The sequence below is a fragment of the Equus quagga genome, chromosome 13 (assembly GCF_021613505.1).
Source record: "Equus quagga isolate Etosha38 chromosome 13, UCLA_HA_Equagga_1.0, whole genome shotgun sequence".
Taxonomy (NCBI): domain Eukaryota; kingdom Metazoa; phylum Chordata; class Mammalia; order Perissodactyla; family Equidae; genus Equus; species Equus quagga.
In genome coordinates this window covers 96,283,190-96,299,139 of record NC_060279.1, presented here as the reverse complement: position 1 = coordinate 96,299,139, position 15,950 = coordinate 96,283,190, and the positions used below count along the sequence as shown (strand labels likewise).

The following is a 15,950-nucleotide window of genomic DNA, read 5'->3' as shown; positions in this document are numbered from 1 at the left end:
TGGACTGTGTGTATGCAATGGGCATCATGTGTGTCTGTCAGGTGTCACAGTCCATGTGTCATGGGTCCTATAAGAGTTTTTGCGTGTTCATTGTGGCTCTGAGAGATGAATGTGTTTGCGTGGCTGTGGGACATCGTCCATATTTGAACCTCTGTACGAGTGTGAATGTGTGTGTACACATGCCGCATCCTCATGGAGCAGCAGTGACTACAGTCCATGTTGCTGTGTTCTTGCAGGTGTCTCCACACACAAGACTGGTGACAATGGCAGTGTTTCCTTGCATAGTGAACTCCTCCCTCTCCCACCTCACCCCTGGCCCTCTGTGGTTCCCTAACCTGGGGCAGGAGAAATAAACCACATTTCTACCCCTGGGCTGGGCTGGGAGGGCCCTGGGGCCCACTCACCCAGTCCTACTGCCACCCATCGACAAACACTGTCCTCCTCCAGGACAGTCACCACGCAAAAGAGCAGGTCAGGGCCCCCGGCATGAGAAGGGCATGGCAGAGAGAGGGGGAACTGAAAGCTGAGAGGAAGAGGGGAAACTGAGAGGCCAGAGAAAGAGGAAGCAGAGAATTCACAAGCGAGACCACAACAGATGGCAAGAAACAAGACAGCCGAGGGAAACCCACCCTGGCTCAGGGCACTGTCACTTCTCGCCTGGACAACTGGTCTCCCTGCAGTCACCCTTGCCCCATTCAGTCTTCTCTCAACCGCCAGCCAGAGGGACCCTCTGAGCACCAACATCAAATCACACCTCTCCTCTGTTCAGAACCCTGTCATGGCTCCCATCTGCCCCAGAGTACAAGTTCTCACAGGTTCCCACAGGCCTGATGTGGCCTGGAAAGCAGTACCAGGGCAGAGGTTACGTGCACAGACCCCCTACTCGAGCTGCGTAGGTTCAAATCCCAGCTCTACCACTTGCTAGCTGTGTGACCTTAACAAGTAACTTAACCTCTCTGAGCCTCAGTACTCCCATCTGTAAAATGGGGAGCAAATGGTCTCTATACCACAAGTCGGCAAACTTTTTCTGTAAAGGGCCAGATAGTAAATATTTTTGACTTGGCGTACAGTTTCTACTCAACTCTGCCTGGGGAGCACTAAAACAGCCATAGACAATACATAAAAGAATGAGCATGGCTGTGCTCCAATAAAACGCTACAGAAACAGGCAGTGGGTCAGAATTAGCCTGCAGGCTGTAGTTTGCCAACCCCTGTTCTGCTGGGCCGCGGGGAGAATGCAGCGACCTAGTAGCTTCATACCTGGCGTGGAGGATTGTTATTACTTCTGGCCTGTGAGCGCTGCCGTCTGACTCAGCTCCCAACCCCCTTCCTCTTGCCCCTCCCTTCCAACCACACTGGCCTCTTCCGTGTAGCTCCCCGTGTAGCTTACCCAAGTTTCTCCTCACCTCCAGGTCTTTGCTTTTGTCCTCCTACCAAGAACAACACTGTCCCCGGATCCTCCCCCAGGCTACCTTCTTGGCTTCCTTCAAGTCCCAAATGCCACCTCTTCTGAGAAGCCCTCCCTCCCCTCCAAAGCCATCTCTCACTCCACCCTGCTTTTCTGTTTGGTGCCACTTCCACTTCCACTGTCACCTCCCCATAAAGTACGTTGCTGGTGGACAGGAACTATTCCCTTAACCTCTCTGGGCTTCCGTTTCCTCACCGTTAAAGTCGGTGTTATCCAAGTCCCCGTACCTCAGAGCTTTGCTACGGTGATTAAATGAGTTAAGTGATACAAGGCGCTTAGAACGGGGACCGAGGTGCTCAATAAACAAACCAGTGTTCAAACCAGGAGTACTTGGAACGTTAGTGCTGAGTGTTCGTGTGAAGAGGGACAGATGAACGCGGGGAGAGACAGGAGGAGGCAGATGGAGCGGAGGTCGGGAACATCAGGCGCCCAACGACACAGAGACCCCGGTCCTGTCTCCACCTTTAATGGCCCCGGGTGGGCGTGGGGCGCGGTGTCCTTAAATACAGCCCGGGTAAGGCGGGCGGGGGCGGGGCCGGGCCTGCCGGGGGCGGGGTCTCAGCTGCACTTGCAGGAGCGCACGATCATGTTGGATAGCTGCTCCACCTTGGGCTTGCGACCCACGTAGTACACGATGGGCAGCGGCTCCAGCACCTGCGGCACGCAGCACGGCGCCGCCGACGCGCCCGGGTTGTGCTGGTTGTACAGGGCCAGGACCTGCGGGCGGGAGGGCCGGTCAGGGTCGGGGGCGCGGGGAGGGTGCCCCCACCCCGCCAGCCTCTCCCCTTCTCCCTCTGTCTTGTCTCAGTCTGTTTCTCTCTCCATCTTTCCTCTCCCCGTTTTCCGCTCTTGGCTTGTACCTCACAGTCTTTCTCTCTCCTTCCATCTTCCTAACTCCGTATCAGTCTGTATCCTCCTGCCTTTTTCTCTGTTTCTCTCTCTTCCCATTTCCCCGCCTCCGCCCCCTCTAAGTTACTCCGTCTCCGTGGGTCTCCCCATATCTCTCTCTCCCTCTGCGTCGTGTCTGTAGCCGCTCAGACCCTGTCTCTGGCTTTTCTCCCATCTCTTTACTATCCCCCCTCCAATCTCCCTGTCTCTCTCTATTTCTCCCCCGCTCGCCAAGTCATCCCTGATTTTCTCTCTCTTTCTCTCTCCCCTCCCTCGGTCCCTGCTCCCCCCAGCCCACCCCCAGCCCATGAGCCGCACGCACCTTGCTGTACTGCGTGTCCAGGCTCCAAATGTAGGGGCAGGGCCCCAGGCAGAAGTTGGCGTGGTAGCCCTTGGGCTCGTGGATCCACTTCCAGCCCAGATCCTTGCGAAAGTCAATGTAGAGCTGCCGTACGCAGCAGTTCTTCTCTGTGGAGCTGCAGACAGAGACGGAACCCAGGTCAGGAGGGCAGAGGGGCTGCCTCGAGGGCAGGCCATGCCCCTCCCGGGGAGGGGCGGCGGGGGATGGCAGGGTGTTCACCCTGTGATAATAACAGCAATAATAGTAGTAGTAATGATAATGACTAACACTGATAAAGCACTTCCTCTAGTCAAGCACTGCGCTCAGGGCATCAGAATAAACATTGTCTCATGCAATGCTTAAAACAAGCCTGTAAGAAGCCAAATGACCGTCCACAGGGACCAGCTAAATAAATCAAAGCACAGCCACACATTGGAACATAAAGACATAGCGCAGCTCCACGGGCTCCGGTATGTTCTGGATGCCCAACAGATGTTTAGCGACCTACTCCTGTGTGCTGGGCTGGGATCTGCTGGGGACTCAGTACCAGCGAATCAGACAGGAATCCCTGCCTTCTGGGGCCCAAGCTAGAGGGTGTCACGTCGCTCCTCTTCTCCAAACATGGCTCCATCTCACTCAGGGCAAACACCCAAGTCCTCACCGTGAATCGCCAGGCGCTCCCGAATCTGGCTGATGTCAACTCTCTCTCCACTCTCACTCTCACTCTCTTCCAGCCCCATTAGCATCCTCGCTGGTCCTCAAACACAGTCCTATCCCAAGGCCTTTGCACCTGCTGTTCCCTCTACCTGGCTTGCTATTCCCACAGACATCCACTCTGGCTCGTCCTTCCCTTCATTTACATGTGTGCTCAAATGTCCTTCTCCTGGGGAGCCTTAACTCCCAGAACAGTGCCTGGCGTGCAGCAGGTGCTCAGTGTGTATCAGTGACACACATGAATGTCATCTCAGAAAGTCCTTCCTAAATCATCCTATCCAAAATACCAATCAAAATGATTGTTACTTCCATTCAGTGTAATCACAGCATTTCAGTTATGCAAGAAAATAGGAAAATGTCTGTATCCAAAGTGGGGCAAATCTTCATACCCATTGAAGCTGGCTGAGAGTTCACGGGAGTTCAATATGCTATCTTGGTTGCTTTGATATACATTTGAAATTTTCCATAATAAAAAAAAATTTTAATCAGAACAGGAAAAATAAACAGTCCCTGATATCTATTTCTTCCTTTCCCCTTCCACTGATTTACCCTCCTTCTTAGGACTTATTGCCACCTGCTCTTTATTAGAGATGGAGTTGTTTATCTGTCTTCCTCTGAGGACAGGACTTTTGTCTGTTTTGTCCCTTGATATATCCCCAGTGCCTACAACAGTGCCCAGCACACAGGAGGTGCTCAGCAAATATTGCTGTATTAATTGATCAATATGTTAGGTTTTTGTTTTTTTTTTTGAGGAAGATTAGCCCTGAGCTAACTACTGCCAATCCTCCTCTTTTCGCTGAGGAAGACTGGCCCTGAGCTAACATCCATGCCCATCTTCCTCTATTTTATATGTGGGACGCCTACCACAGCATGGCTTGCCAAGCAGTGCCATGTCCACACCCGGGATCCGAACCGGCGAACCCCAGGCTGCCAAAGCCAAACGTGCGCACTTAACCACTGCGCCACCGAGCTGGCCCCTATGTTAGGTTTTTAAAAAGCACATTGGAGAATAGTAGTGTATAACACTCTACTGCCCTGGACTCCTGAACTCCATCCCACACCCAGATGCAAAAGCCAGCCCTCCCCAGCCTTCTGCTGGTCTGGAAGGAACTGGGGCATTTTATGTGCTGGCCCCTGGGGCCATGGCTGAGATGGGCAGGGAGCTTGGCTAAAGCACTTGACCCACGGGCAGCTGAGAATGCTTTATATTCCGTATTCATAACCTGTGCTTTCAAAAAAAGATGCAAAGCCACAGGTGCCGTATGATCCAAATTTTGTTTTGCATAAAAGGACTAGAAGGAAATATATTAAAATGTCGACAGTGACTTTTTCTATGTGGTAGTGTGACAGGTGACATCTTTCTGTATTTTCCAAATTCTCAAGAGTGGGTGTGTTACTTTTAGAATCAGGAAAAAAAAAAAAAAAGAAAAGAAAGAAAATGTAGCACCCTCTCCCTTCAAAAAGAAACAAGACTCTACCATTTAGACCAAATAAAAAATTTCTGGATATGTATGAGTGTTTCATACAGAGACTGTCTCTGGAAGGAGACACAAATATAGTAACAATAGCTGCCTCTTCAGAGAGGGGCTGGGGTCAGAGCTGGGGGTTCTGAGAATCCTTCTAGGTTTGGTCCATGGGCATTTATGTACCTATTCAAAAAGGAATCAATGGAGGGTTAATTAATTTCAAAACCCTGTGAGGTAGGCCTTATTATTATTCCCATTTGAGGGACGAAGAAACTGAGCCTCAGAGAAAGATGGACGTTGCCTGCTCATAAGTAGCGTGTAAGGGGTGGAGCTCGGGTCAGGTTCACAGCGAACTCGTTGCCACCCCAGAGCCCCTGGCCTCATCTGCCCAGCACCATCGCGTCAGCTGAGGCAGAGGGCAAAGACGTGATGACATAGAATCTCATGGGACAAGACAAGGCCTTTCCAAGCCACAGAGCCCCGAGTCAGGAAACTGAGATCCCTATGAACTCAGCCTGGTGCCTCCCCAATCTGGTTGGGCCTCTACTTCCCTATCTGTGCAAAGATGTGGGAGATGTTAGCTCAAATTGGGCCAAGGATGCATCTGGAAGTCCATGTTCGGGCTCAGGAAGGGTCTGGAGCCCCTGAAACCATATGCACGTGTGTGTGTATATCAGGCCATATTTCTGGGGGAAAAGGTTCCTGGCTTTCATCTCCTCAAGGGGGTCCTGGACTCATAAAAGGGGAAGTACCACTGTCCAGAATAATCTTTCATTTCCATTCCAACTCTCACTGGGGTGCTGAGATCCTTAGATTTGAACAGTCTGTGATTCTATCATCCAGCTCAGCCGTTCTCCAGGCAGGGTCCCTGGAACAGCAAGCAGCAGTGCCTGGGAACGTGTGGGAAATGTCAATTTTTGGGCCCCACTCCAGACCCACTGAATCAGAAACTGGGCGTGGTGGTAGGGGACAGCAGGCCCTCCAGGTGACCCTGAGGCACTCTCTAACCCATTTGTTCAGTACACGTCTGGGCCCTGTGATACCCACAGTCCAGGACCTTGCAAAGCTCCTGCAGATTCCTCTGCCGCCCCATCTGTCAGGACCCAACATGGCCTGCTGAGTAAAAGAAACCCACTTGGGGCCCCAGGGCAGGCCTCCACCTTGGATGGTGGGGGAGGGGTCAAGGAGCCTTCCCAGCGGAGATGGTGTTTGAGCGAAGAACAACTTTTATTAGGGAAAGCCTCAAACTTACACAAAAGCAGAGAATATTGTATTGAACCCTCATGTCTCCATCACCAGCTTCAACAACGTTCAAGTCATGGCCAGCTTGATTGTATCTCTGCCCCTGCCCACTTCCTCACCCCCGCTGAATGATTCTGAAGCACGTGCCATCCGCTGTGTCATTTCATCCGTAAATATTTCAATGTGTATCTCCAAGAAACATAACCGCAATATCACCATAAGAAAAACTAACTAATTCCTTGCTATCATCACATATACAGTCAGCGTTCACATTTCCCCAGCTGTCTCATAAGCGTCTTTTTTTTTAATAGTCTGCATAAATAAAAATCCAAATAAGGTCTACACATTGCAATTGGTTGATATATCTCTTAAGATGCTTTTTAAAATCTGCAGAACCATCTCTCTGTCTGTTTCCCCCACTGCATTGTATTTGTTGAAGAAACTGGGTCAGGTTTCCTACAGTCTAGCTGTTGGGGACTGCATGCCTGTGGTGTTAACATGGTCCTCTGTCCCCAGATTTCTGAAAAACTGGTAGTTGTTTTGATCAGCTTCAGGTTCGATTTTTTGGCAAGACTTCCTAGGTGACACTGTGTCCCTCGCTACAGAGGCTCAGAAGGCTGAAGGCCTCTCTTTGTGATTTTATTAGCTGTTGGCACTCAAGACCTCAATCCGTTCATTCATTCATAGGGTTGTGGGGCTGACGGTAGGATCTGGTGGTGAAGGAGCTTGGGAGCAGAGCTGACTTTCCAGCAGGGGAAGAGCATGTAACAAAGCCCGGAGGCACCATCAGAATATTAAGCAGAAGAGGGACAAGATCAGATTATCATTTTAAATTCCCAACCTTCTAACTCTGAATTTTCAACATCGTAACAATCCAACTTTTCAACTTTCTCAGATTGCAATACGCCGGCATTTCAAGATTTTATCACTCCACCAGCATTTCGAACTTTCTAGGATTCCCACATTCCAACTCTCGAGGATCTTGGCATTCTTGAATTCCAGGATTTCAAAACTGCATTCCAACATTCCACAATTCTGAGCCCATCACTCAAGAGGTCCAAGCTGCCACTTTCTAAGATCCTAGCCTTCCAAGATTCTGACATTCCAATAATGAGTCCCAACATTCTAGGCATACCAATATTCTTGCTTTCTCCACCTCCAACATTTGTGGATGCTAATATTTCAACACAGGATTCCACCACTCTGAGCCCAAGACTCAAGGACCTCAATCTGCCAACATTAGAGACTCCAAACTGTCAAGGGTAGAGGAATCCAACATGGGCAACCTTCCAATTCTGCATTTCCAAATTCTAGGATCCCAACATTCCTTGAGTAGACATTCTTAGACTTCAGTAATTAACACTGAATTCTAGCATCCTACGATCCCAACATTCTAGAACCCCCACCTGCCAACAATATAGGAATCTAACATGGTGCCCTTCCAACATTGAATTTCCACATTGTCAGCGGTCAACATTCTAATGGTCTCTGATTCCAACATGTCAGCAAGAAAGCAACCTGATCACGACATTCTAGGATTCCCAGTTCACACATCCCAGCATGCTAGGACTTCGACCTCATCCCCTGAGCTCCCTAGGCTGAAGGAGACACCAGCCCAAGCATAGTACCAGCCAGGCACCCAACCTACAGCGCCTGGTCAGCAGACGGCAATCAGACCCCCCAGCCTGGAAGGCCTCAGTCAAAGGCTGCAAGGTTCACCTGAAACAGTAGTTGGTGTCCAGAGCTCGGCGGTGCCGGGAGCTGTGCAGCTGCTGGGCCCTCTCCAGTGGGGTGGCCATGAGGAGCAGGAAGGGTCGGTTCATGCCATCAATGGTGGCCAGATCACCCCGGCGACTGGAACTGAACCCTACTTTGGTTTGGAAGTCGGGGGCAGGGGGAGGTGAAAGGGGGAGACAGACACACACACTCTCAGATGGATGACTGGGGAGATGGGCAGGGGGAGGAGGACAAACACATGCGCGTGTTCACACACACACACACACACACACACACACACACACACACACAGGACATGGGGTCAGGCCAGGGAGATGGGCTCACCGTTGATGCCCACGCGGAGTGTGTTATCTTTGCTGTCACAGGAGCAGTGGGCACTGAGGCGAAAGCCCTCCATTGCCCCTGTGGGAGTTGGGAGAGGGAAGCCAGTGTGAGGGTGCAGCTCACCCAGCCCCTGAGGGAGGAGGGAGGAAGGAAGGAGCAAACCCTGTGTGGGGGTCTCCTGCCTGCCCCTTCCCCTGCCTGCTCTCGCTGCCCCTCTTGCTCCATTTTTTTTGCCTTGCGGGTCCTTTTGCCTCCTTCAGATCTCAGTTCAAATGTCACCTCCTCCGAGAGGCCCTCCGGGACATAGGCCCCTCCCCCACTGTGACATCACCTTATTTTCTCCACAGCACTTACCCTCTCTGACATTTGTGTTTGGCTATTTATTTCTCGCATTGTTCTCAGTGGAAAGCAGGATGCATGGGGGCAGGGATCCCTGTTTTCTTGTTCCCCCGCTGAGCCTGGCCCACAGTCATAAAAACAAACAGCTACTGAGTGTGCACTGGGCCCCGGGTCCTGTCTGAAACCCTCTGTGCGTTATTTCCTTTCATCCTCACCAAAGCTCCCTATTTTACAGACAAGGAAGCCAAGGCCCACAGAGAGGAGGTGACTTGTCACAAGTGGGGAAAAGGCCTGGCTGGGATGCAAATGCCCAGGCTCATGCCCCAGGGCAGGTGTGGGAGGAAGGTTTCGTGAATGAATGAGTGAATGAGGTTTTCTAGGCTCCTACTAGGTGCTGGACCCTGTGCTGGGTGCTCTGGACTCAGTAATGACCAAGACAGGCCTTTGTCCTGCGGTCCAGGACACTCCTCCCAGTACCCACCTGCTCCCCGACCCCCATCTTTTCATCTGGCCAAACCACCACTTATCTATCCCATGAGTCTCAGCACAATCACCCTCACCCAGGAGGACCTCCTGGACCCCCCTGGATGGGTTTGGGTGCCTGCTCTGGGCTCCCACAGGACTTGTGGCCTCCCCCATCCTGGCCCTGATCATTCTGGTCATCACTGCCTGCTAGGGCCTTGGCAAGACTCCCTAGGTGTCTAGGAATGACTGTGGGCCCCATGAGGGCAGGGCCAGAAGTCATCTCTATTACCACTGTGTCCCACACAACACTCAGCACAGGGCCAGCACAGAGCAGCAACCTGCTGGCATTTTTTGAATGAAGGAATGAATGAAAGGGTGATTAGGAGGGGCATGAGGGCGCTGTGGACTCAGTTGGGACAGGACACAGTCCTCTTTCAGACACATCAAGTGTGACAGGCTCTCCCTGCACTCAGGACCTTTGAACAGCCTGTCCCTCTGCCTAGAACTCTTGTTCCTCCTTCTTTTCCAGGCTGGTTCCACTCATCCCTCAGATACCAGATCTGACATCCCCTCCTCCAGGAAGCCCTCCCTGATCCAAGGCTGGGTCAGGCACCTCCTCTGGGCTCCCCATCCCAGCCATGCCCACTCTGGATTATTATTACCTGGTTTTCAGGTCTCCCCCCCCAACCCCGCCTCACCTCCTCCAATCCCAGCAAGGGACCATGAGCTCCATGACAGCAAGAATGGAACTGTTATGGTCATTGCTGTGTCCCCAGCATCATCTAGCACAGGGCAGATGCTCGGGAAATGGATCAACCATTAATCACTCAGGTTTGAATGTCTGGGAGGAGGGCCAGGTCTGGGTTCCTTGGCACCAACACGAGGCGGGGGGTGCTAGGCAGGGTGGCCCCAGGAAAAAACAATGCGGTCAACCCCATTGCAAAATAGGGGTGGGGCAGATAAACGGTCCTCACCTCCCTGGCTCAGCCACTGCCGCACGACTCCAGTGACATCAAAGGACAGCCATTCCGGCGAGTCGCTGGGGGTCAGCAGCCGGTTACTGAGGTAGCGCCAGGAATTATTGCTGTATTTCTGGGGGATGATGAATTGGGAGGGAGACACAGTGGGTAGATGATGCCACACACCCTCACATACCTCTGCACCCCACACTTCATCTGCTCCCCGCAACAGGCCTCCAGACAGTCCCCTCCCAGACATCCACGCTGTGGGGCCCCACAAGAACCACCCGCCCCTACAGCGGCCCTGAGAGGAGAGGAGGAGAGAGAGCCCCAGGCTGGGGGTCAAGGCACCTGGGCAGCCCAGCCTCTGCCCCTAACCCCCTGCGGGACGGTGGACAATTCCTTTTCCTCTCTAGGCCTCAGTTTCCTCACTGGTGAAGTGTCAGGCCCTTTTCAGCTTGGACAGCCCCTCATGCTAAGATTCTGCAGACATCCTGGGGTTCACTGAGCATACAGTCCCACAAACTTGACACCCCGAATTCTGAGAGTCTATAACTTTCTAGGAGTTCATGTTAGAAGTCATCTCATGACTCCAGGGCTCAGCAGCACCCCAAGAATTACACATTCAGTGAGCCTGAGAAGTTCTAGGACACGAATGTTCTACAAACCCAGGAGTCTGACATGCCCCAAACCTAGATGCTGCAGATGCCTGACATCCATGCGGAATGATACCCTGGGGTAGACAGAACACTCCAGGGGCTGGCAGCAGAAAGCTGAATCCTCTAGACTCCAAGAAGTTAGCGTCAGACACAGTTCCCTTGTTGTAAGGTCTAACCGCTACCAGTGAATCTAATGTCCCACCTGATACGGATTCCAGGTCACATAACCTTCTAGAGACTCCAGCCCTTCCAGAGGCTCCAGGCTTCCTAGAAACTCTAAGTCTTCCGGAAGAGAGCTATCCTAGAGAACTTTGTCTGATGGTGGAAATGTTCTTTATCTACAGCGTCCAAAATAGCAGCTGCTAACCACAAGTGACTACAGGACACTTGAAATATGGCCAGTGAGACTGAGGAATTGAATTTTTTCTTTAACTTTAATCAACTTAAACAGCCACTTGTGTGTGAGGACCGGACCTGCATCTCGCCCAGGCTCCACACACTTTCAAGAGTCCTGTGTTCTTAGAGTCCACCTCCTAAGATTCCTGCCTTCTAAGTGGTTAAGATTCTAGGGTGCAAGGAGTCTGGAAGTTCCAAAGAGCCCTACGACTCCGTGGTCTGTGCTCCTACATCCTTCAGGGTCCGTCTGTGTGGACCTTGCAGCCACCAGCCTCTCAGCCGCCCACCTGGCCCCAGCCCAGCCCACCTATGGGGCCCACGCCCCACCTGGTACAGCTCCACATGCTGCTCCACGCTTAACTTGAGCCTTAGGAGGCGCAGCTCTGCCCGGGAGAGCAGCATGGGATCGGGCACTGCTGCCCGGAGCTCCGACGTGTTGAAGAACATATATATGCTGTGTGAGCCGGTCTCCACAGTCTTATAGATTTCTAGGTGGAAGGAGCGGAGAGGGGGGATGTCAGGGGTTTGGCAGGAGCGGGGGAGCTGGCACACCCCCAGTCTAAGAGCGTGGGCCCCAGAGCTCACAGCCCTGGATGGGAGTCCGCCCCTGATACTTTTTAGCTGTGTGATCTTGGGCAAGTGGACTCCCCTCTCTGGATTTGTCTCCTCCTCTGTAAAACAGGGTCCTACCCACTCTTCTCTCGCATCATCTGTAAAGCGCCCACTCAGTACAAAGCTGGCACCTAGGGGGGCTGCTCTGCTTGCTCAGGCCTCCACAGCGCTTACCGCCTCAAATGCAAGTTCCATTGCAGCCTACGGGTCAAGGGCATTGGGTCTGCTGCCTTCAGGCTCTGTGACCTCGGGCAAGTCATGTTCCCTCTCGGAGCCCTGGTTTCCCCCTATTCTCTGCAAAACAGCAACTTGACATCAAGTTCCCTGCCTTCCAACCCAGGCTCACCTAACTGAAGCGCTGTGTAACTTTGGGCCAGTGAATTCCTCTCTCTGTGCCAGATTCTCATCCATAGAGCAAGGACCGATTGCGGGATTACAGTGTGAAATAAGTGAGCTGAGGCAGATAAAGCGTGTAGCACAGTCTGCGTACCGTGGTCACGCTAATGTGTGTTAAAGAGCGCTATTTGCCAGGCGCTATTCAAAGCACTCTACAAGCGTTAAGACATTTAAACCTCACAACCACCCCTTGAGGAAGACACTATTATTATACCCATTTTATAGATGGGGAAACGGAGGCACAAAGAGATTAAGTAATTTGCCCAAGGCCACGTGGCTACGAGGCTGCAGAATGGGGATTCAAACTCAGGAAGTCTGTCCAGAGACTGCTCTCAACCCCTGGGCTATGCTGCTTCTCTGCTAATGTGATATTATTATTGTTATTATTTCATTATTATTATTAATTGCTTCCTCCATTAGCTGGTTAGAAGGCAAAGTTCATTCTAGGTAGCAATGGCTTCCAGCGGGAAGAAAATGAGGAAGAGTGTATTCTAGTGTAGGAAAAGTTTGGGATCGGCCATGAACTCCTGGGTCAACTGGGGCACCTGTTTTAGGCCTCAGCAGGTGGGGGGGGCCCCGAAATGGTGGAGACAGGATCTGATGAGAGAGAATGGGAGAAACCCCTTCGCTGGGGCCCCTTCTTCTCCTCCTCCCCACTCTAGCCAGGCCAGTCCCCATCCCTCACAAATAAGCCCCATCTTGGCCCAGGGGTTACTCAGCAACCCCCAAAGGAAGGATAGAGCCCAGCCGGGGAGACAGATAGGCAGGAAGAGAGAAAGGAGGGGCAGAAATGGTCAGAAGGAGAGAGGGAGAGACCTCAGAGGCAGGGAGGCCGGAGGAGTGGGGTGTGGAGGAGAAAAAGAGAGACAGAGGGAAGAAATGGAGAGACAGAAACTGGGAGACCCCCACAGGGACAGAGAGAGTAACGGGGATGCTGGAGAGATGGGAGACAGACACACACGGGAAGAGACAGAGGGTTTGGGGAAGAGATGGAGACAGTCTGGGAGAAGAGAAGATTATCAAAGGTACTATCAGAGTTAGAAAAATCTCTACAATGAAGGTGAAGCGACAATGGAAAAGAAGGTGAGACGGAGCTGTGGGTGGGAAGGAGCGTCATTTGGCTGGAGCCGCTAACTAGGCGCGCGAATGAACCGGGGACCCACAAGTCCACAGCCCAAGAGAGAAAGTGAAAGTAGGGGGACCGCCCCCCAACCTCCCGGCCACGCGGGACACCTGGGTCCCCGCGTGGGCGCCGACGGGGCGGGCCCAGAGGTAGCCCCGCCCAGAGCTGGGGTGCAGAGGGCGGGAGGCGCCGCCGCCGCGAGGGCGGGGACCAGACCTGCCTCGTCTCGCCCCAGGCTCCGCGCGCGATCCCCGCCCCCAGGGCAAGGGAAGGAAAGGAAGGAAGGGAGGGCGAGGTGGCCGGACGCTGGGGTTTCCCCAGCCTCCCAGCGAGGAACTAGGACTTCGGGGTCTAGGCTTTCAGCCTTTGGCTCTGCGGGGTCCTCCTTCCCTCTTCCGGAAGAGCAGGCTCCTCCCCCCGCGCGTGGCACCCACGTGGGGCTTCTTCACCCTTACCAGCTGAGTTTCCTCACCCCGATCTTGTAGAGTCACACCCTCCCACCTCTCCCCCAGTCGAGTGAGGCTCGACTCCTCACTCAGCCCACTCCCTTCCATACGGTGGCGTGGCGGGGCTCACTGCTCCCAGCATGGCATCGTTCCTCTCTCCTCCGCCCCCCTCCCGGGTCCACCTTTCCCACGCTTGTCTCCCGTCTGTGAACCCCTTCCCACGACCCAGTATTCTAGGTTTCCTGGGGTCTCGCTTCCTCAACTGGGCTTCCTCCTCTCACGTCCACATGCGAAATACTCAGGGCACCTCCCCGCGCATCCCCGGCACCCCCCTGGGGTCTCCGATTTCTCCCAGTAGCTTTCCCCTTCCTACGACCTCGCGTCCCTTTCTTCCCCGAATTTATCACCCCCCTCACAGTCTCTCTCTCTCTCTGGGCCCCCCCCCCAATCCCGCGTGCTCCTCGCGCCCTCTGCAAGTGGGTCCACTCCACTTTCCTGACATCTCCGGGGTTCGCTTCACCTAGCTTTTCTGTTCTTGAATCTCTCGGCCTCACGACCCCTGAGGTCTGGATCAGCTTTCCCCACTGCCTCTCCTTTTCCAGATGCTGGGGTCTTCCCTTCTCCCAAACCGGGCTCCCACTCTGCAGCCCCCCAACCCCGCGACGCCCGCATTCTAGTGCACCCTAGAGGGGCAAGTCTTTTTCTACTCTTCCCCCCAATTACTTCTCTCCCTCTAGGGGACTTCCCCCCACGATCCCGCATGTTCCTGTCGCCCTCTAGAAGCGGTCCACTTCGCTCCCTATCTCCTCTTCAAGACCAGATACCTGGGGGGTAGGGAGTTCAGCCCTATCCTCTTTGGGATCCCCCTCCCACGTATCCGGCGCCGCCGGGGGTCCTCTTCCTCCAGCCAGTTTCCTCCGCCAGTATTTTCCTCCCCATGACCCCCGCACTCCGGCGCCCCCTGGGGGCTCCCCTCCAGGGTCCCCTGCCCCTCCGAGCTCACCGTTTTCCTTTTCCACCATTAGCACGCGGGTGACCTCCTTGGCGTAGTAGTCCGCCTCAGGCTCGGGCTCCGTCTCAGCGCTCTCCCCGGCCACCTGGGCGCGGGTACTGTTGTAAAGGGCCAGCACGGCCTCGGGCAGCGGGCCGGGCGGAACCTCCCCCTGGCTCGGGGGGCTGGCGAGCCGCAACTTGGACAGGATCTGGCCGCGGATGGCCTCGATGCGCTTCCGCTTCACCAGCTCCATGTCGATGGTCTTGCAGGTGGACAGTCCGGCGGCTGGCCGGCCAGGCGTCAGCACTAGTAGCCACAGCAGTGGCAGCAGCAGCGGCAGCAGCCGCAGGCCGGAGGGCGGCATGGGGGAGGCGGCGCCCCCCGGCACTGCCGAGAGCGCGAGCCGGGCTGGGGTGGGAAGAGGGAGGCCCCACCCCTACAGGGGTTGGGGGGGGTCTCCCGAGGAAAGGTAGGAGGGTCTGGGGAGAAAAGTTGAGGCCGTCAGGGAGAACGGAGAGGCGGTGGAGGGGAGGCTCTGATGGGTGGTTTCTGGGTATCCCACCGGAAAAACCGAGATGGGAGAGATCTGGTACCAGAGGTGGGTGGTCTTGAATAGGGGAGCTGAGGCAGCTCTGAGAGAGATCCCGTCTCCCGGATCCCGGAGAAGGGTCCTTGGACGCGCAGGGGCTCAGGAGAGAGGCTGGGGAGAGGGCGTGCAGGGGGGTGCGCCCGAGGTCTGGGGTCAGGTCTTCTTGGGAGTCAGGTTTGCGGCTTCTGAGGGCTGGTCCGGAATGGGGGCGTCTGGGGGACGCCGTGTAGGGGGCAGAAAGGGAGCAAGAGTCCGACGCGGTGGGAGGGCGGTCTGGGGTCCCCAAGTCCTGCCTCCTCGCGGGGCAGCGCCGCGCCAAGCGGTCCCCGCGCCTCCAGCTCCCAGCGGCAGCGGAAAAGTCTCAAAACTTTTTTTCCTCTTCTCCCAACCAGCTCGTCCCTCCTCCCGCTCCTCCTCCCCCTCCTCCCCGCAGTGGCGGCGGCGGCGGGGGCGGCGGCGGCTCGTCTCAGACTCTGGGGCCTTGGGCTGCTCCTCGGCGGCTCCTTCTTCTGCTCCGGGCCGAGGCCGGCCCCGTGGGCCGCTCCGTGCCGGGGGGGGTGCCCCGGAGGGGGCGTCCCCCCTGCCCCCGGCCGGGGGCCTCGCTGTCTGGCGGAGCCGCGGCGGGCGGAGGGGGTGGGACGGCCCGGGGCGCGAAGGGCGGCGGCGGCGGCGGCGGCGGCGGGGACCGGCTGGGGCTGCGGGGGGTTTTGAAGCCGCCCCGGCCCCACCCAGGAAGCGCACGGGGCGGGGGCGGCCCCCAGGGGGAGGGTATGGGGGGGGCCGGGCCACCGTCC

The 15,950-nt window shown here is 55.0% G+C and overlaps 1 protein-coding gene across 2 annotated transcripts; it reads right to left on the bottom strand.

Annotated features, from left to right (window-relative positions):
- Positions 1–1,917: 1,917 nt before the first annotated feature.
- Positions 1,918–15,811, bottom strand: LOC124249334 (transforming growth factor beta-1 proprotein). Of its 2 annotated transcripts, none has more exons than XM_046680229.1 (7): positions 14,577–15,811; positions 11,324–11,484; positions 9,957–10,074; positions 8,179–8,256; positions 7,837–7,987; positions 2,678–2,831; positions 1,918–2,184 (listed from the first exon to the last, which is right to left on the bottom strand). In XM_046680229.1, the coding sequence occupies exons 1-7, from the start codon at positions 14,929–14,931 to the stop codon at positions 2,026–2,028; spliced, it is 1,176 nt and encodes a 391-aa protein (XP_046536185.1). In that variant the 5' UTR covers positions 14,932–15,811; the 3' UTR covers positions 1,918–2,025. The 2 variants fall into 2 exon arrangements, with proteins under 2 accessions (XP_046536185.1, XP_046536186.1); XM_046680230.1 differs by having other exon boundaries at positions 7,837–7,984.
- Positions 15,812–15,950: the final 139 nt, after the last annotated feature.

Coding starts and splice junctions, on each gene's coding strand:
- LOC124249334 (XM_046680229.1), bottom strand. CDS start 14,931: ATGCCGCCCTCCGGCCTGCGGCTGCTGCCGCTGCTGCTGCCACTGCTG. Junction 10,075..11,323: donor AGCATGTGGAGCTGTACCAG/GTGGGGCGTGGG, acceptor ATCATCCCCCAG/AAATACAGCAATAATTCCTG. Junction 7,988..8,178: donor ACTCCGCGTGGGCATCAACG/GTGAGCCCATCT, acceptor TCCAAACCAAAG/TAGGGTTCAGTTCCAGTCGC.